At 34.1% G+C, this 21,450-nt stretch overlaps 2 protein-coding genes across 3 annotated transcripts in view; one reads left to right on the forward strand and one right to left on the reverse strand.

Annotated features, from left to right (window-relative positions):
• The window catches only part of LOC135847709 (very long chain fatty acid elongase AAEL008004), a 92,561-nt gene extending 82,312 nt beyond the window's left edge, over window positions 1-10,249 (reverse strand). For both annotated transcript variants that reach the window (XM_065367381.1, XM_065367379.1), the window contains exon 1: window positions 9,997-10,249. The gene's annotated coding sequence lies outside the window, so the exon portion shown is untranslated. The remainder of the gene's footprint in view (window positions 1-9,996) is intronic.
• A 6,631-nt stretch (window positions 10,250-16,880) lies between these two features.
• Window positions 16,881-21,179, forward strand: LOC135848515 (THAP domain-containing protein 2-like). Its single transcript, XM_065368434.1, has 5 exons — window positions 16,881-17,251; window positions 17,340-17,424; window positions 17,497-17,764; window positions 17,885-18,049; window positions 20,602-21,179. The coding sequence occupies exons 1-5, from the start codon at window positions 17,215-17,217 to the stop codon at window positions 20,701-20,703; spliced, it is 657 nt and encodes a 218-aa protein (XP_065224506.1). The 5' UTR covers window positions 16,881-17,214; the 3' UTR covers window positions 20,704-21,179.
• The last annotated feature ends 271 nt before the right edge of the window (window positions 21,180-21,450 follow it).

Genomic DNA, 21,450 nt, shown 5'->3' on the forward strand with positions numbered 1-21,450 from the left:
TCATTTTTTCGATTTTTTGGTAAATTTTTGAAAATTGCACGAATAGCTCAGCGATTGCTTCGTTTATGTTTGAGCCAATCTAAAATCTTCTGAAAAGATGAGATCAGTTGACGTATATGAAGGTTTTGTAAAATTACGAAAAAAGTGGTCTAGAAATTCGAGAAAAGTCAGGGAAAATTATTTCTCTGCAAAACTGGACACCCTGAAAAAGATGCAAAATTTGATAATTGAAATTTGAAAAACTAGAACTGAACTTTTATAGGGCGAAAGCTCAATTTTTTATCATAAATACATATTAAAAACTACTTTTAAAAATTTGAAAAAAAAAATCCAAGGCAGCTTATTTTTAAACAGGGTCTTCTCAATCCCTCCTTACAAGAGAACCTTTTTAACAGGCACCTTCCAATTTCGAACAAAACCAGCAAGTTAGACCAAAAGAGCATGTTCTACCCCCCCCCCCCCCCCTAACCAAAATTCAAGACACTTGAGTTCATGTCAGGATTTTTGGCGAAACTTTGGTCGGTGCTTATATTAGACACCCTCTCGACCAATCGCCCTTAAAACAGCTTTTTTAAATTTTTTAAATTTTCAAAAATTTGCCAAAAATCTAAAAATGAACTTTAGAACTTGAAATTTAGTTTACAGCGGTTTTAGGATATACTCTTTTGATCCAGTTTGGTTTCGTTTAAATGGGAAAGTGTCAGTTCAAAATGTTCATTCGTTAGTTCCATAATATTGGGGGAAAAAAAGTTGAAAAATTATGGAGATGTGGCATGACATGTCGATTTTCACTAATTTCATATCACTGATTCTCAAATTAGACCTTTCAATCCTCCCTCCCCCGCACCATTTTCTTCTAAAGTCAGTCAAAGCAGATGGAAAGACACAACGGGATCGATCCCAAATTTCTATCCGGTTCAGCGAAAAAAGAAAAAGGATATTATCCCATTCGGTCCAATCAATTGTCCGAAAAGTGTGATTTCATCTCCACAAACACAAATTCAGAGGAGGCTGGTGTAGTTTGGAATAAAAAATTTTGCATTTTAAATGTTTTTTCACACAATTGCAGTGAACAAAAAGTCTCGCTTTTACATCATTTGTAACCGTATAGAAGATAAAAATATTGCGAAGACAGAATTGACACCCACAATTCAGAAATTTAACAATGCCTTCGAAAGTCTATCCCTATTAAAAAGATTTTATTCGAAAAATTCAGCTGAAAAAAAAATCATCGCAATAAAAACCGAGATGCTTTTTCCTCGTTTTCCACGACAAGTTCATTAAAACGAAAACACAAAAGTATCCGCCACATTTTTGTCAATTTGAATGAAAAATATTTTCTTCGAACTTTTTATTCATACCTATACTTTTTTCCTTTCAATACGAGAACATCCCCTCCTTAAAACAGCAGGATAAAGTAACCAATACCTTTTACAGTGATCACGAAAATATAGACAGAGACAGTCGAGATGGTATCTCCTATCTTCTGTTTACTCATAGTAGCACAAACAGTACCCAAAAAGCCCAGACATTATTGTCTCAAAAAGATAAATAAGTTTTCAACGTTAAAGATGAACGAGTCCGGTGACTCGAGCTGTAGATAAAACAAAATGCCAAATAATGAACCATTGAATAGGAAATGAAACAAGAAGAAGATAAATTTCGGCGAAAACGGAGTTCGAAATATTCCCTCTCAGCAAACGAATTACGTTCCAATATCATCTACGGCAAATTCTGTAACTTTGAAAGCTTTAGGTCGAGAAACAGCCACACAGGAAAAGTACCTCCTGTAGATACACGATAATGCTAAAAATAGCGTATAACTCGTGTTTAACCCACAAAACACGTGTCCGTCCTACCTAAAATCTATGCATTCCTTAACGCCAATGCTATCATCGAGTGAACGGTCATCAAGCCATTATTATTGTCGAATCTTCATTTCATTCATAGCTCGTCTCAGCTATCACCTATCACCAATTGGTGCCGGTTTATGATCATCGCACAATGCTCTCGTTTACTTATATTATTGCCATCAACGTACGCCACCAACGTTTCGACTCCTCAAAATGAAATAAAAGTACACGAGCGTTTATGGAATGGGAAAAAATCATTCAATGTCAAACACTGTTCGCTTTGGGAATTACTTCATCGAAAAAAAATATAAAAAATCGCAAACATACGCCCCCGCCACATCGTATCTTCGCCTTCTCTGCATCGAAACTCGCATCAATTCGAGGTTAACCTGCATCCTATTAACGATCCCTTTTTTCCTTCATTTCTTGCCGACTCTATGCCATTATATACTCGTTTTGTACATATTTGTTCGGAAACGGTGTGGAATAGTCTTCCTATAGACTGTTAGAGAAACGATGCGACGTCTTCCAAACTTGGTTTTAAAAATTAAAATAAAATTAAAGAAAGCTCATAATTCGTCGAAATAGAAAAATGAAATGACAAAACCGTCATTCCTTTAAAAATCCAACAACGTCTATTAAATTACACAATTTCAAATACCTCTTCCTCCCTCGTGCTAAGCTGAAATAAAACAATAAAATTTTCCATCGAGCAACCGTAATAGATTTTCTACAAATTAAGGAAATTACGAAATCTCTCGAAATTACGTAACTCCCCCTACCCTTCTTCCTTCCACCTTGAATTTCCCGATGCAAATCGAACACTACATTTGGAAAAAAAACATCGATACAAATGGGCGCTGCGCCGCTAAAAATATCCTCACTTAATTGAGTTCGTATAAATAGTAAAGTACGACGAACACGAAAACAGAAATATCTCATCAAATTTGAATACAAATTATTTACTCGACGCTAATTTTTCCCTTATTTTTCACTCGACTAACATAGGAAATTAATTTTTATCGTCGAGTACGCTGCACCAAACGAGTCATCTTGTTTATGTGCTGAGAAAATGACGAACAGGGGTGAGGGGGAAAAGAATACAGAAGGAGAAAAATTACGACGAGCTCGTCACTTTGTTTCTATGCAATAAATTTTCTTCCGAGCGTAATTACCAATACGTTTGGATTACTTCGAGAGTGATTTATTTTTAAATGAGTTTTTTCCCGGCACAATACCGAAGCTTTTTACGGTCCATTGAACGATCCGGAAGATGAAACGATTATGCTACAAACCCAGCAGTGATGGTAGAACAGGGAGGCAGAAGAAAGAAACCCCGATGTCTTAACTGTTTTGAAATTCGAATAAATCGCGAAAAATTACGACGCCGAGTCGACTTTTTAATTTTATTTCATTTAAGAAGAACGATTTTACTTTTATTGAAAATAGAACGGCTGTGAGAAAAATAAGCGGAAGATTTGAAGAAATTAATTGGAAAAATTTTCCATTTCCGATTCAATTCATCGGCTATTGCTTTTGAAAAAAAAATAGTAAAAAGCAAAGGAGCAAAATGTTACCAAAGTAATGTATAAGTTTGTTATACGAATAAGTTTTTAAACATTAGAGAAACGATTTGATAACGAAAAAAAACGACTTGAAGAAAATATTAAGAAATACTCATCGATGTTTCTCGAAATGATATGACGACGTATATTGAATTGGTAAAATCAAACATCAACTTTTCTGACAAGAAATTTCAAAAAAACTGATTTTTTTTTGAAAATTCAAACAAACACCTATCAAGAATGATGGAAATTGACAATCGAAACATCTACAACATAAAACGACACAGGGGGTTCCATTTCTCTACAATAATACTCGTAAAGCAATTTTTCAAAGAGAAGAGCTCCAAAATCGAATCTTGGTCATTTCCAAGCGCAAAGAAAATTTCAAACTAAAAAAAACGCAATTTTATTTTTGAATCTCCAAAACATTTTTAAAATTTTAAAATTTTTTTACATTTATGGTAGGTATTTGAGGAAAAAGCGAAGGCGAGAACAGAACGAAAAGAGTCGAAAGAACACGATAATTTCAAGAATTAAAACTTAAATTTGCAACATTTAATATTCGCAGTGACTCAATAAATATTCGCACAAACTTCGTACGATTAATCTCATTACAAAGCAAAAATTAGCGAACCCACTTCTCTTCCATCAAACCAGACGTTAATAATCTGATATTTTGGGTCTGAATTCGTAGTAGGTAGCTAGGTTAGGTACCTGGACTAACCACGAAAAACACATTTGCTTCATTGTACAAAGAGAAAGACCCAACTCTAAAGTTGGCACTGATCACCTTGAACAACAACCACAAGAAAATTCTTAGTACCCAGTCTGAATAACCTTTAGTGAAATCGAGTAAAAGTACCTCGAAACTAGAGCCATCTGAAAATTTTATCCAAGATCAATACTTTAAGACGTTATGACCACCCCTCAGAAACGAAAATACCCCTTTTCTACCATACCAACTGAAGTAACATTAATGAATATTAGAGTAAGATTCGATAAATATTTCATTTCGAAGATAAGGTACGCTATACAAGACTTGAAAATCAAACATGAAAGGGCTATAACTAAGTACTAAGTTGTATAATTCACCTGCGGTAAGTTCGTCGCTTTTCACAGACTAAACGTGGAAATTAAATTAATAAAATTTCAACGCAATTGAAATTTTTACATTTGAAAAAAAGAAACTATACTGCGAAATTGGAACCATATTACCTGCGCCACACCGTTAATTTCAAACCCACACCTTAAAAATTTACGAGTACATAACCTTGGATCGTATGTGACATTCGATTTACAACCATTGAAAATCAGTTCACTACAAACAATTACAACGGAAGTAATTAGTGAAATTAATTTAAACGCGTAAAAAATCTTGCATAAAAAATTTTCCGAATGTTGTGGTGTACCTAGCATGGCGGATTGACACTATTTTTAATCTTATCTCTATTGTCGTCGTAGCGGTTAATTTTTCTCTAATTTGTACACCGGCAATTTACCTATATGTTAAATGACCTTTTGAAATACTTATCTACTCATTTCCATTCTGCAGGTAGAAAAAGATGAAATGTAACGAGTTTGGTATATTTTTAGCTTGTTGATAATGTCATTCTGGAGACAGAAGAGGGATTCTGGGGGAAGAGAACTTCTGAGTGAGCAGGTCGGAGATTGATTGAATTTTTTTTTTTCAAGATCTATTCCTTAATAAAGGGAAGCTGCAGAAAAAAATATGAGCTCACAATCACAGCTGGATATTGTTTCTGACAACGAGCTGATAAAGGAACCTCTCGAGGAGTCCGCCACCGATATGTGAACAAGACTGCGATTTTTTCAAAATAGACTATTTTCGGCGATTCAAGTTTTTAAAAAAATGTATATGCTTATTAACTAAAAATGATAGAAATTAGTCCTGAAACCAATATCGATTCCCTGGAACCGAATTTCACCATTTCTGAACATTCTGGATCCTCCAGCTGCGACTTTCGATTTTTCCAGAATTTCAAAATTTTTCCAGAAGGATTGCAAATCAATTTGAACAGCTAAAAATCAAGTTATGTCTCACTCTCGACCAGTTTAAAGAATTTATTCACATTTAATCCGATTTCTACGTGGATATTTTCAATTGAAAATTTCAAAAATCAAAACGCCCGAAACGTTTCTGTTCGAAGAAATTTTTTTTGAAATTTGCACGAATTACTGTTATCTTGCACAAAACCACCCTCCTTCCCCCTCTTCCAAATTTCCTAATTTCGTGCCATTCTAGAGCCTCCAGCATGATTTTTGATTTCTCCGGAAGAAGTGGGAATTAATTGGGACAGCTAAAAATCGAGTTGTGGCTTATTCTCAACCTTTTTGAAGAGTTCATTCACATCTGATTTGATTTCTAAGTAAAGTAGGGATGACAGAAAAGACACCAATTACAATACAATACTATGAAAATTCCGATTCTTTTTGTTCAAAATTCGAACGAAGCTCGGGAAAAAATTGTTGCAGAACTTACCCTCGAAAAAAAAAACATGATACAAATCTGAATACTCAAAGTCAACATTGAATGTTTCCTTTTCGATCCTCACCTCAATCAAACAACTCGGCATTTGAAGACCACACGGAAAGAAGCAGACAAGTCAACAATTTTCAAAAATGAGTTTAGGCTTGAATATAAATTTACACTGAGGAGTAAAAAATGTAGTCCATTTGGATTCAGAAAAATTTGATTTTTTTGTAATCAAAATGACCTTTAAAAACAGAGGAGGGGAGAGAAATGAGTCGAGACCAAATATGAGGCAAAAGGAAGAAAATTTCAACATTAATAAGTACTTAGAATGCAAAAATTTTTCATCATGTCATCATGATAATCGATTTTCATCGAATTCAAATTATTGCGAAACGCTAATTTTCCGTTTTTCGCTTGATTTTTTCACGAAAAGAGTGAATTTTCAACTCGTAATTTGCGTATCTCTTCATTTTTTTTTTCTATTATGCCTCGAGTTGTGTTTGTGAGATGTTGTGTGATATATTTCTAGCCATAACTTCTATGAAATTCAAATTCACTACAAAATTAGGGCATTTTGATATTTTAAAACGCCGTAAGACAAAAATTTAAAAAAGTGACTTGTCTGGTTATTCTTTCCGTGGACTCTTCATTTGAAAATAGGAAAAAAATCGTATAAATTGAAACTGCCCTCGAACTCGATACACGCGTTGCTCCTCAAAACCTTCATTCAAATGATTTGTATACCAGCCCTTTCCCCTCCAATTCCATTATAATAGAGGTGGGCGGTAAGTTTAAATAACATCATTTTTTGTTGGTTGGTTTTTTCAATAAGTCAAAAATGAAAAAAAATCTAATCGATACAATTGTAGCAAAGTCGTGTTTCCTTTTTTGGGGTTTATTTGAAAAAGGTACCTACTAAATAATATTTTTTGTGCATCTGAAAAAGATTATGAAGGAAGAAAATTTGCTAAAATTGGCCTTACAAGGTAACAACGAACAACCAATAAGTTATCAATCACATAAATCTTCCCGAAAAAATTTTCAGAAACAAATTATATATACTCGATAATTTGTATGCACTCTTCCTCTACCCTTCTCTTCGCCTCTCCTCACACAAACGTATAAAACAAAAAACCAATTTAAAAGTTTACTTCCTGGTGTAATTCAATCTTTAAAAAAAAAAAAAAATGAAAACATCGATGTTTTTTGTTTTTAAATGTTCAATGTTCGGCAAAAATGCTACATCAAAGACAAAAAAAGTTAAAATTGAAACTGAATATGAAAAAAGGAATTCTGTCGGTAGATTTATAAAAACAGAATTACAAAATTACTTAGTAACAGGAGATTCCAAAGTCGTAGAAAAACACATCGAACCAGTTTGAAAGGGTGGGAGGGGGTGGCTAGGATTAGGTAAGTACATTAGGACTAAATTTTCAGTTTTTAATTTCTCATTCATGAAACAATAACACCACATTACGAAAGTTGGAATATTTTTTTTTGATGAAATCAGATTAGAAATTTCTAAATCGTAAAATGAACAAACTTCAAAAACAAAAATATTGATATCAAAATTTTCCAATTAATTTTGAAAATTCAACACCTGTGCGATTGATAATTTCATTATTACTAACCAAAGGCATAAACTTTTCGAGCTTTCCAAGAAATTGAAATCCGCACAGATAGGGGCTAATCCTCTCCATCATGTGCTCTCACCTGTCCAAACGTGCTAGGTTCAATGAACGTAAAACATAATCAGCTGATATTTCAAGGAACTATACTCGAATTAGTCGAACTGTTCCCAAATCCGAATGTTCTTTCCTAGAATTTACGCAACTCGTCGTTCGAACAAATTTTTTGCTTTTTATTTCGAGCTTATTAATGGAACATTTGGTAAAAAATTTTCCAATTTGACAAGAGCCGGGTCAAAAATTTGGTAAACGAACGTAATAATCGAGGTGTACAAGCAATAAAAAAGGTAACAAGGTTACACCTTATTGTACATACATAGCTTTGAACAATATTTGCGATAACCTTAGCGTCGATTTGACCGAACCTCTAATTAAAGTAACGTTTGCTTTCATCGTCGAAGTGATTTTTCGAATCAATAATGAAATTAATCAATAATCAATTAGCCACGACAGGAAGGCGATAAAACCCTATCAACTGAAGAGATAACCGAATAACCTAACCGTCCAGGTCTACAGAAATACACCGTAAATAACGATCACACGGCGAAAGTTTCAACAAGCTGTTAGTGGTTATGCAGAATGATGAATCTTGGCTGGAATCGCAGGTAAAAACACGACAATATTATCAGTTCACCTACACGTACGTCAATCAAACCCAACACTATAAAACTACACGCAGGTGTTGTCGTTTATAGTCGTTCGGGTCACACGAGATAGTGGGCGAATTTGTATGAGGAAAGGAAAAAAAAATAGTACAACCACAAACCTAGTAAGTTGTAGAAGTGATAGTGATGAATTTCCTAGAAAACAAGCCAGTCGGTTATGCAATGATTAATAATAAAATTTCACCGTGAATTTGCGTAATTGTCGGAATGCTATGAAATTAATATACCGAACTGATCGAATATAGGTACGCAGAATTTTAGAAATGAGAATTCGAAGATACGAGTATTTGATGAGAATTAGGGCATGGTGCTGAAATGTGGCACGACGATTTGTTCTACGAGTATAGGTAGGTACAAGGAGGCATTTTGAGATACTCGAACGAGTATAGGAGTAAACGAGCGACAGTTTTGAAAACATTTTCACATAAATAAACACGTAAAAGCGCATCAACTTTGTTTACTGTAGCGCAAACGAGTTGATACATTTTTTATACGATTACATACATACACGTTCTGTATACTCGCGATAAAAGAATACAGTAGGGAAAAAGTGTATTATGGAACTAAGTAAACTATACACCGGGCGATCAGCGAGACAAATACGGTCTACAGGACGATAAACGTTTCCGTTTAATTACCAAGAAAATAACGTAGAAATATCTTACTCGAACATATGAGCGAATTCAGTATTACACGAGTAAGTTTTTTCTTACTTTTAATTAAAAAATCATCGAAAGAGAACGAAGAAGAAGAATTTGGACGACGATGACGACGTTTCGACGTACAGAACGGTTCGGTTGTGGCTGTGGCTGTTGCTCATAATGCACAATCTCACGTGCTATTTTAATGGCGAAGCCGAGTCTCTCGGGTATATTTGTATTCGAAAAACGTGTCCTCTTTCTTCGGCGTGTATAATTTTACATTGCACAGAGCATCAACGTGGACGTATGGCTTTCTCTTGGTGGCAGCGATGGCGCTGACGACGGTGGCCACATCGGTCGAAATTTTTTCTCTTCTTATTTATCAATAAACACCATCCAAGGTGAACAAGTGATAAGCGAAATTCACGTATATGTTAATTTCCAGTAGATACGTAGACGTACGCCGGAGACTGAAATTCTCTGTGCGAAGAAGACAAAATCAACAACCTTTAAAACACAGTAGATGAAGCTCGAACGTTATCATTCGATTAAATCTGTACAGAAGTACCGCCGTAGTAGTAGGAACGAGGTGAGATAATCTTCGAAACACAATCTAGCCATGTTGATAAAAATCTTATAGAACCACGCGGTTAATTCGATCGAGCATCGAGGTACCGGGTTAGGGAAAATGTGCTTCTGTTCTACACAGTACGAGACCGAAATCTACCTGAATTTGCGCTCTCTCTCTTGCTCATACTTTGTCACCGTCGTCCGTGTAATAAACTACATTATACGCCGGAAATAACACGAACATCTGTTTGAACAAGAATAGAGTTTTATTAAACATAAAAATCACGTTTTGACTGCCACGAAAGTTGAAATAATGCCATTGCATTTCGTACACACGACTGTTTATTTACGTTTCGAGGTAATTTTTACGCTAATCGATAAAATGCCTGTGAGATACCGCTGACTGGCGTGAATTAATCGACGATATGAACTACCTTCGTGTATTCTATGGGACAATTTACGTTGAAAAATCGTTAAATCAACAGTTCATTTGAAAATCTTCTATCTCTTATTCACTTACCGATTGATACCGGAAAATAACAACTCGTTGGCTCGGTTCAAGGAACAGGATTAAAAACGCGAAACTGATTCCACGATTAAAACAATACTCGAAACTAATTTACCGGGTAAAATAATCAATTAGTTTTTTACTAAATTAAAAAAAGTTCTACTCGTTTAACAAATTATATTAAACGAACACCATTACCGAAGAAATTCACGTTCAGCCGACTACGTTGACTACAACCAAAACTACAGAACGGTTGAACGGCGTTTCAAAGAAGGAGTTAGCGTGAATTCGAGTGATTTTAACGCTCCAGTGTTACCACTTCGGTGAAATTGTAATTACCTCGACGTGCGGCGGATTTTTTTTTAAACGATTGAGGTTGCAACTTTTGGAACTAAAAATACTGATAAGAGTGATAACAACTGAAATAGGGGTCTAATGCATTGGGTTATATGGGAGAATGCCGAATTATTGCATTTTTTTATAACTGAAAGAAGTAAAGACTTTTTTAAATGTAAGTACCTTTAGTAGAATTTCACGCTCTTTCATAAAATGTCAACAGAAAAATTCCACGTGAAATAATTTCGGAGATATTGAATTTCAAAGTTTGTGATTCAGTGATTACTGAGTAATCACTATGATCAGTTTAATTGATTTAGCGCTTTTTTATTTCTATATTCGTATTATTCGTGTATTTTCATGATTTTTAATTTGATTGTTAGTTAAATTTCAGTTTAAACTTTACAAAATCTTTAATGATGAAAGAAATTGATGTTAGTGAAAGTGATAGTGAATGCTTTTAGAGCTGTTATCTCTCTTACAAAACAACGAATATCAAATATCTATTCAAAATTATGTACTCCTGTTTCACACTGAAATATAAAACTCATTTTCACAGGTTGGGTATCAACTATTTTAAAATATTATTACTAAAATATAGAAAAGATGACGAAGAAATAGAATTTCAACATTCTTTGAAATTCAATATCTCTGAAAATATTGCACGTAGAATTTTTCTGTTGACATTTTATGAAAGGGCGTGAAATTCTACTAAAGATGCTTACATTTAAATAAGTCTTTACTTCTTTCAGTTATAAAATAATGCAATAATTCAAAATTTTGCTATATAATCCAATACATCAGACCCCTATTTCAACTGTTATCACTAATATCGACACTAGCGCTGCACCAGGGGTTGCAGCCTCAATTGACGCGAGAATACCCGTGAAATAATTATTCTGATGGGTTTCGCAGGTGAAATGACACGCTAACGTTCGCAATAACAGATAGCTTGATTAATTTTCGCTGGTATTTTTGGTAATGGATCGATAAAATTGGTTAATTACACTACGGGATTCTTCTGTATACTACGTTAACGTTGATTTCTAGGCGAATTGAATTTCAATATCCATATACTTAGGTTGGTGACATGACATGAAATCGGAGAATGCTTTCCAATACTGCGAATTTGAATTAATCACTCGTTGTTAGCGAATAAATAAATGAAATACGTAAATATACGCTCTATCCTATTATCAGCTTCAATTTGCAGATATATACCTACATAATAATTGCATAAACTGAATATTTTGCTCACACCTGATAAGAACTAAAAATTAGCATTATAACGTTTATTTTTCAAATAATTTTTTTACCAATTTTGTTTAGGTATATTATTTCCAATTCCATCTTTCACTAGGTACAGCGTCAGCACAGCTATAAATAAATACCAGTCAAGTTATGCAAGTTGCGCGTAGGTATTTAAAATTCCATTAAAATTTACATGGACTGCAAAACATCTTGAGAAAACGAAATAGGTAATATTTACTTAATTACAAAGGAACGCGAAAATAATACATTCCCCCGTATCGAAAATCGACAAAAAAAAATGTAATTTAAATCTTAAAATCAAACCGGAACCAAAGCAATTTTTCAGAAAATAAAACAAGTATGAAAAAAACTAGTTAAACTTGGAACTAGTTCCACCAACAACGTGAATTGCGATTCATTAAGTAAGTTATTCTCGATTCTTTATCACAGAAGTAAACCTACATTCTTTTGGCAAAATTCAGTGCGAAATAATAGCTTAGCGTTAACAAAAGCACCGACATACCTATTGGATTTTTTGAAATGAAGAAGTGTATTTTGAATTTCAATGCTTTAGGGGAAATGATTGGAGTACTTATTCGACGGAAATATTATCAGAATTTTGTGTTGCAAGCGAGACGTATTTGCACGTAGGAAAATTCCATTGATGACTAGGTTACTTAGTGAGCTAAATATACATTACATTAGTCATTGAATCGAAGCGTATTAAATCGAAAAATGTATCTACTTTACCTATCTAATGTGCATACTTATCAAAAGGTGATTATCAACGTTGTAATTACAAGACTACAAAAAATCGAACGAGTGTTTAAAAATGAAAATGGGATCTATTTCAGATCATTTTCAAAAGACCTTTGGATTCATTAGGTAGGTAAGTATTTGAATTCGAACGTGCACACTGCACACCTAATGGAAAGTTTGTGATTACGTGTAGGTAGGTATTTGATTTAGGTATTCTTCTCATTTATGAGACACTGGTTAGTCCTATTGCTTGTTATACGTATATGAAAGATTCCGCGAAACACTGACGTGTTACTGAACATATCTTTTTCTTTTTGAAAAAAAAATAAAAAATCCGCATGAGTACCGAGTAGGAATATGTATCTCTAGCCGTAGGTGAGATAAGACGATGATGTTCGGTATTTCAAAATATTATCAAGTGTTCATCAGAAATTTATGTGAATAATGACTAATTCGTATTAACTCGTGATAAATTCCAACACCTCGTCGACACCCTAAACTAACACAGGTGTTGTTAATCCGAAGCAAACAAAAGATAAAAGTTGATTTACTTTAGCAATGCGATGTAAAAAAAAAATTACCTATAAAAAGGAAGGATGAGAAACTTTGTTCGGAAAAGAGTCATTTTTTGACATATTTTTACCACAGGGTTTCAACAGTAGTCGCTGTATAAGGGTAAGGGTAACCCGTAAAATGTATTTAATTCGAAAGTGGAATGACAACGATAATTAATCGAGTGTTGTTTGAAAGATTATCAAGTTTTTTATCGCACCGTTTCCGCGTGGCAATGAATTGAAGAGCGGTTTTATTAATTGGGCAAAAATGAATCATGATCAGTGTTGCCATCATTTCAAGCTATAAAATCTCTGCGTACGAAAAAGTGAAAAACGAGGCGTATTCAAATGCTCGCTGGAATACCTATTATCTTTTTATTTCAGAAAAAAAAATTCAATCAAGATTTACTTCTGGTGTCTGATTAATATTTTAAGGCAATTTTCATCACGACAGAATTACTGACGTCAACGCAGACTTTTAATAACCATTTTAAACAAACTAATCACGTAATATTTTCATTCAGACTATCTTTACGTCTCATCTATGACTATATGATATTATTGTAGCACGAAAAAAATCATTTTACTGGGCACTATTTGCTGTACTTTTCATCTGAAATGTAAATCATAATTTCAACGCAGGGTCCAATGACTCATACACTCCATAAAGTCGACAACGGAATAGCTTATAGAGAGAGAATAGATCGTTGAACTAGGAAAAATCTTTGATACATAGCATAATAGTTCGTTATTTTACTTGTTTTGTTCAGGAAATATCTAATTTATGGAGGTCAGAGAGCGCGAGAAGTCACCTCCACCTATCTGCATAAAAAAAAGCCTAAATCACCAGGTATAAAAAGATCACCTAACCTAAGTTTTCTGAATATGTATCTCTACCTACTTACCAACTTGTTGAATTTTCAATTTAGTTTCCCCTGGGTCCTGACTAAGGTGAAGATGAAGATACTTAATAGGTACTTGGAGTTTTTTTTTTGTTTCAAAGTCCATCTGGTGCGTTGCTATCACATTGTAATGGTCAGAAAAAAAATCATCAAATAAATACCTACCTAAGTAAATAAATACCGAATTTTGAATATCACAGAGGCTGGAATTGAGTGGAAAACTGTTGAAAAATCAGATGGGTAGATTTTTTAAATTTAAATTTTTTAAAAATTATTCAAGTTGTCTGCTTCTATGTTGAAAATTGAAGCATTTTTCTGATACTTATCTATTAAATAAAAATTAAAACAAAAGAAATCAGAAATTTAGGTGAATAAAAATTATTGTATTTGATAAGCAACGAAATTGAAAAAAAATCTGTAGAACTGAATCATCAGTTGTCATTTACATAGGTTTAAATTATGACAAGACGTGAGCAAAACATTTTAATGCTGAAAAAAATCAACATTCAACAACAAAAAAACTAGAATTTTACAAAATGAAATGTTCTGGTTTTATTATTTTAAGAAGTTGAACTAGGTTTTTAGAACGTATGTTTTGATGAAAAAGCGAGACTTTGACAATTTTAGCGAAATAAGGAACGGCTTTTTGGCAATTCCTGAGTGGGAGGGACAACAGCTGTGGACAGTTTTTGGAAAAAAGTGAAACTTTTTGGAATTTTTTAAAACGACAACTTTTAGAAATTCTTCTATTCTATTAAAATAGAATTTTTGACAATTTTTCGCAAAAAGCAATATGCTGAGGCCTTTTTAGCAATTATTGGCAAAAAAAAAGTGATACGGTTGTTATATATAGAGTAGGAAAGAGCTCCTAATGTGGTAAAGGTAGGATTGACTGCTTAAAGGGTGAATCTGATCCTATCTACAAAATGATACCACTGCTCATATTAAGATGGCCCTGAGAATATGAGTGGTTCTCAATTCTAGTCTATATTACACAGAAATACACAATAAAAGAACATATAACACTTTACTGTGTACGAGGTTTATTCAAAATAACCTTTCTCGTCATATTTACAGGCAACTTAACATATCATACATATGTCATGAATATTATAAATATAGTATGGTTAGATTGATATAATTAACACCAATAAGAATTATTAATATTAACTACAGAGGATTAAGGCAATGATTCATGGCATTGAAACCAAGAGTATACCTACATCAATAGATATTCTCTAGCAGTTAGCGAAGAAATACAAGTACATTGATCGATTGCATGCCAAAATATGCAGTCTGCGATATAGGTCTTGATAATTAACTAGGATATAATTCTAATTAATTGAGTGGAGGCACCACCAAGTAAGTTTTACTCAACTAATGCTAACCGTCTCTGCGCTAGGGCGATGATATTAACCAGGTACCGGTTTTACGGCTGTTAGCGATAGGGCGATGATAGGAATGGAGCCAGATGCAATCTGCGACTTGCACCCACATACCATTAAGAAAGCAATTAAATAAACTAATTTAGCCCAAAACACGATCACGATGGGTTTAAATCGATAAATACACATTCGCCCACTAACATCTAACTCTCTATATGCCCGCGCGATGCATATAGAGAAACTCAGTACCTACTCCGGATGTAATACGAGGCACTGAGTACTTGATGTCTGCTCCGATGTAATCCCAGACACCAAGTGAGAACCGCGGCAAAGTCCAAGTAGCTCGTTGCCCTATGTCCTTGAGGTCACCTTCCGTAAATAGCGGCATAATACAAAGAGAAATAGGGTAGGGATCAATGCACAGAGAATAGTAGTTCCCACGTTGGTAGAGGTTCTCCCTACTCTAGACATAAATACGTCATAGCGACGGGATCACCCTCTTAAGGCATCATTCCATTAATTATCCACCTACAAGGTGAAGGCATATTCCACTATATCATATGCCCCTCAGTGGGTTTACTCTGGTGGACCCAGACCCATCGGAGGAAAGCACTGACCTACGAGAGAAATATAGGAAATATGACTTCAGCTGCCCCCCGGCCCCGCCTGACCTACCTAGCCATGGGCGTGCTCCCTGCCCCTCGGTGCTTTGCTGCGATTGGTCGCAGAACTATTCCGCAGTGATCAATTTCATCACTAGATGACAGTTTTCAAAAATTGGGATGGAGGGCGGGAGTAAAAGGTAGCTTTTGGTTGTGTTTACAATTGCGTTGCCAAAAGACAATATTGAAAAGCTTACAGCTTGATGGTGAATCAATAATTCGAAAAGAATGCAATTAATAAGTTGAACACAGTACAGGGTCAAAATAGGGTCAAAGAGAAGGCACTTATTGTTGAAAGGTGGTATGAACAGTAAGTAACAATGGAATGATTTACGATGTTTATAAAGGTATTGATATTATAATTGAAAAAAGTCTAAAAGACATTAAAGTTTAATATGGAGAACAGACAAAACAAGTCTCGGTATGATAAAGGGATTTTCTCCTTCCCTTCCAGGTGTAATAATAATTGTAAATGGACGTATATAATCAAAAACGTCATCTTTTATAAAAGAAAAAGGGAAAGGTCCTCCATCACTAATTTATAGAATGGGACATATGATAGGGATTTATCTATGGGTGACAGAGGAAATGAGTGTAGTTATAACTCAAAGAATCCTCCACCTATACGTCAAAGAATGGGACATATGATAGGGGTTTATCTAAGAAAGGTGGAGGAGATAGTTTAAATTTTTGGGTATTATAGGGTGGAAAGTATTTCGGTGAGAATTAATATGCTTACATTGGATATCGGTGATGTAAACATCAATATAACACTTTACGTGTTTTTGGGGGAAAATAGTGAAAATATTTGTCATTTATAGTGGACAAATATAGAAAGAGTATCTTCCGATTGATAGTATTTGAAAAGTGGGACATACGAAATAGGGGTGGAAGATACTTTACATAATAGCATATTGAATGAAGGGTATATGTGGGTTCGTGTATAGAAGAAATAAAATAGAAAAATATGGGTACACAAATACTACTTTTGGTGCCTCGGAATGGTGTTGTTGCAACACTGGTGCTTAAGTCTCACTTGGTTATGGCACTGAACTCTATACTCTTACACTGGAACGCTTACGATACCACGTGACCCGATCGAGCGCGTTAGAAAGAGACAGATATATGTTTGGGAAGTTTCTGTCCTTTTTCAATTCGTTATCACTATGGCCGGAGATAGCTGTTGATGAATTTTTATATAATTTTTGTTCTCGGAAACATAAAAATTGAGGTTTAAATACGATTATAATGAAAAGTAACTTGTCAAAATTCTGCTACTTACGTTCTTTTTCGTAAATTGTACAATGTTATTTGATTTTACGTAAGAATACAGTTGTGTGTCAAGTGCTTCATTCTCCAACTTCGCTTTCTTGAATCATGAATGTTGATATTGAAGTTTACGAATAATATATTCACGAGTAAGTTTTAATTTTCAGTAAGTGCGATGAAATATTCTATCGTTTTCAACGTTATATGTATTGTATACCCAATGAATTTATTGTGCAGATTATATACGAAGAATGGTGCAGTTTTGTTGTGCATTCAACTGTTCCAAAAGCAGTGATACGAATCCAGAACTGATTTTTCATTCGTAAGTTTGGTTACATTATGTATCTCTCATAACGCTCACATTACGAAATTGTAATCACAGCTTACTCTACAGCTTTCCGAATGCTGAAAAGGATAAGGAACGCCGACAAAAATGGATTCATGCAATCAGACGAAAGAATTGGCAGCCAGGAAAATATACAAGGCTGTGTAGTGAACATTTCCTAGCTTCAGATTACGATCCACCTGTGGTATGCGGAAAATTACGTTTAAAAAGTACTGCCATACCTTCCGTCTTTGATTATCCTGAGCATTTACAACCTAAGAAAGTTTCCGAGAGGCGACCTCTGATACGACTCGCAGCCAATTTAGTTGAACCTGATGTGAGTTTATTATCAATCATAATTATGTTGACGTTTTCTACGTTATTCAAACCATTTCAGACGAAACATGAAATAAATGAATTACTACATTTATTAATAATTTATTTATTTTTAATTCAGGAAAACGTTGCAATTTCTCCGGTAGTAGAAGTCGAGCCAGTGCCACTTCAAAAGACCGTAGCTGTTCAAACAAATTTAACTGGAACCGAATTGATGAATACTTTGAATACTCTGCGTCGTGAAAAGAAAATTCTTCAGCAACAGCTTAAACGAAGAAATGCTCGTGTGAGTAGTACTCTTGATATGATTGAATTATTAAGGAATAATTCAGTGCTCAGTGATGCTACCAAAACAATCATTGAGAGTAATCTTAAGGGGACGTTACCATTTGAATTATTCGAAAACGAAATCGATAATGCTGAACGATCGAAGTGTAACAAACGGTACAGTGACGAAATTAAACAGTTCTGCCTTACACTAAATTTCTACAGCCCTAAAGCGTATGAGTTTCTCAGAAAACGCAGTACACTTCCGGATCCGTCTACAATTCGCCGATGGATTAGTAAACGCCAGTGTAAGCCTGGAGTGTTATCCGAAGTGCTTTTGTATTTAAAAAAAGAAACTGAGAAGAAAGATTACCTTAAAGACGTAGCTCTTGTTTATGATTCCATGTCTATTTGTAAAGGTCGTTATTATGATAGAAAAGAAGACAAATACGTAGGTTACTGTGATCTTGGTGGTGTTTGTCCTGAAGATTCTGAAGAATTTGCTACTGAGGCGTTGTTTTTTATAATTGTAAGTTTCACTTACAAGTTTAAGTGTCCTGTAGCATACTTTTTGATAAATAAAGTCAATGCTACAGTACAAGCTGAACTCGCTCGTACAGTCATTACGTCTTTATTTGAAGCTGGGATCGTTGTGAGGTCTTTGACCTCGGATGGAACCAGTACCAATATAAAGACGTACGAAGAATTGGGATGTGTTCTTGATTACAGTATGAGTAATCTTCAACCTTTTTTTAAACATCCCTTGGACACCAATAAACGAATTTATTGCTTGATGGATCCGTGCCACATGATAAAGTTATGTAGAAATTCTATGGCAGAAGCGAAGTTGACGTCGTATAGTGGTGACATTTCTTTTCACTACGTAAAGAAAATACATGAAATTCAGGAAGCAATAGACTTGAAATTCGCGAATCGCTTAACAGTCAATCATATCTTTTATAAGAAGAAAAAGATGAATGTCAAATTGGCTGCTCAAGTGATCAGTTCTCGAGTAGCTGATGCGTTGCAGTATTTTTCTGGAAATTCTTCTACCTTTATAAATGCATCTGCGACCATAGAATTCATCAGAATCTTTGATAGATTGTTTGACGTCATGAATTGCAGGAGTAAATTCGGCAATGGTTACAAAGCTCCTCTTTCTCTACGTAACTGCGGTGCTTGGCAACCCTTTTTAAAAGAATCCATGCAGTACATCGCCTCGTTGAAATGTGATGGTATTGATATTATGAAAAGTAGAAGAAGGACATTTGCTGTTGGATTTTTAATAAATTGTGTGAGCTACGAACTTTTAGCTATGGATCTGTTAACAAAAGAGCACCCATTGGCTTACTTCCTTGCTTACAAAACGTCACAGGATCATGCTGAATTAACTTTCTGTTGCATTCGAAGTCGCAGTGGTCAAAATAATAACCCACATGGATTAGAATTGAGATGGATTCTGCGTAAGATGTTATTCCGGAATTCAATATCAGCTGGTAAAAACGCAAATTGTGTAAATGAAGATGACGTGAGCATTGGTATTTTTACTTTTGAAGCTGAAAGAAATGCAGATGACCCAGCCGTAGAAGATGCAAATACCCAGCAGCGAGAATTTATTCCAGATACAAGGCAGATACATATGATTGAAAATATGAACGTTAATGATTTACGTAATAACGTCCTTCATTTTATTGCTGGTAGTATTGTAAAAGACTACTTGGATAAGTACACCTGTCCATTCTGTGCTCAGTGTCTGTTGAAACCACCTCCGGAGAATAATAATAACGATCACATGTACGCTTTTCCATATACGTGTAGTGATTCGGCAGCGTTTACGAAGTTGAAAACTAGGGGCGGTCTAGTTTTTATTTCCCAATTTGTGATGAACGTAATTCAAAGGACTGAAACACTGTTCACAAGAACACACATTCCTGGCTATTTGAAGAAGAAGAACGTGAAAAGTGGCATCTTGCAAGAAGTTAAAAACCATTTTATATTTTCATCGTCTGTTCTTCGAGAACTAGGCCACCCTATTTTGGATACTTCTAATCTCACTTTGGAAAGTCATGAGGTTAGGATGTTGAATTTCATTGCATCAAGTTACTTAACTTTGAGAATTTTTACGAAATCTTCCAAAGTTACAACGAACCTTTCAGGAGAAAAAGGTCAAATAAGGCAACATTATCGACATTTAACATTATTTAGTAATGTATAAATTTTACTGTTTTGTTCTAAATATTCAATTTTCGAGTTTGTGTTTTGCATGATTATTACTTAGAATCGATTTTGATCAATTTTTATGCTATGTTTCATTCATTTTATCTTTCGTGTTGCGTTATTTCCTCTCGAACATTGTGTTGTATCAATTTTTTATGCTATGTTTCATTATTCATTCATTTTATCTTTCGTGTTGCGTTATTTCCTTGTGAGCATTGTGTTGTATTTTTTTTCCTGTTATTTTCAAATCAATACACGCATGACACATCACACATGAAATATGAGCCATCTTCTTTCATTATTACGTTTATAATCACGACCTAGGTACTATTTTTTTTTTTTTTTTTTTGACAGATCGATCACTCAATGAAGCCTCAAACTCAAACTCATTCAATAACTGCACGAGACGAAGAATGCACGAGTACTTTTTTACAATTGAATGAAATTGGAGACTAATGTTTTCTTCATATTTCAAATCCAGAACTCCAGAAGTTATTCATTTTCCAAATCAATAATCATTTATGAATAGGTTGAACCTAATTACAGTTGAGTTTTGAGGGGGAAAAATGAACTTAGATTATTTTTTAACTCATTTATTTATTTAACTAGCTGTGATAAGATAACGGATACATTTCATTTTTTAAAATTGAATGAAATCGGAGACTAATGTTTTCGTAATATTTTAAATCCAAAACTCTAGAAGTTGTTTATTTTCCAATTCATTTTTATACATAGGTTGAACCTAATGGAAATCAAGTTTTGTGGGGTAAAATGAACTCAGATTATTTTTCAACTCCTTCATTTATTCAACTGTGATACGATTACGGATATATTTTATTTTTATTCTTCAAAAATTTTCAATCATGTACCTGTTTTCCTTTTTTAGTCACTTTTTCATGTACTCTACGCAGCTGCATAATAATTTCATTTATTTATTATAATATATAGAATTGCTGCAAAATTCAAATAATTCACGTAAGTATTTTTATATTTTAATGGTTTCAATTTCCAGATCATGAGTTTTCCAATTTTATTGAATAAAGATAGAAATTATAATTTCAACTTGAAGTATCTTGTACACTTTTGTAAATAATTCATTTTTTAAAAGCAATTTTCTGAATTCGTAGGATCGCCGATGTCTCAATTTCATCTTGAAATATTAATAATTGTATAAAATAAAAAAAATCAGCAAAAAGTTGCAAA

This window comes from Planococcus citri, chromosome 5 (assembly GCF_950023065.1).
Source record: "Planococcus citri chromosome 5, ihPlaCitr1.1, whole genome shotgun sequence".
In the NCBI taxonomy this organism is placed as follows: Eukaryota; Metazoa; Arthropoda; class Insecta; order Hemiptera; family Pseudococcidae; genus Planococcus; species Planococcus citri.

Coding starts and splice junctions, on each gene's coding strand:
- LOC135848515 (XM_065368434.1), top strand. CDS start 17,215: ATGTTGATATTGAAGTTTACGAATAATATATTCACGA. Junction 17,252..17,339: donor TACGAATAATATATTCACGA/GTAAGTTTTAAT, acceptor TTTATTGTGCAG/ATTATATACGAAGAATGGTG. Junction 17,765..17,884: donor CCAATTTAGTTGAACCTGAT/GTGAGTTTATTA, acceptor TTTTTAATTCAG/GAAAACGTTGCAATTTCTCC.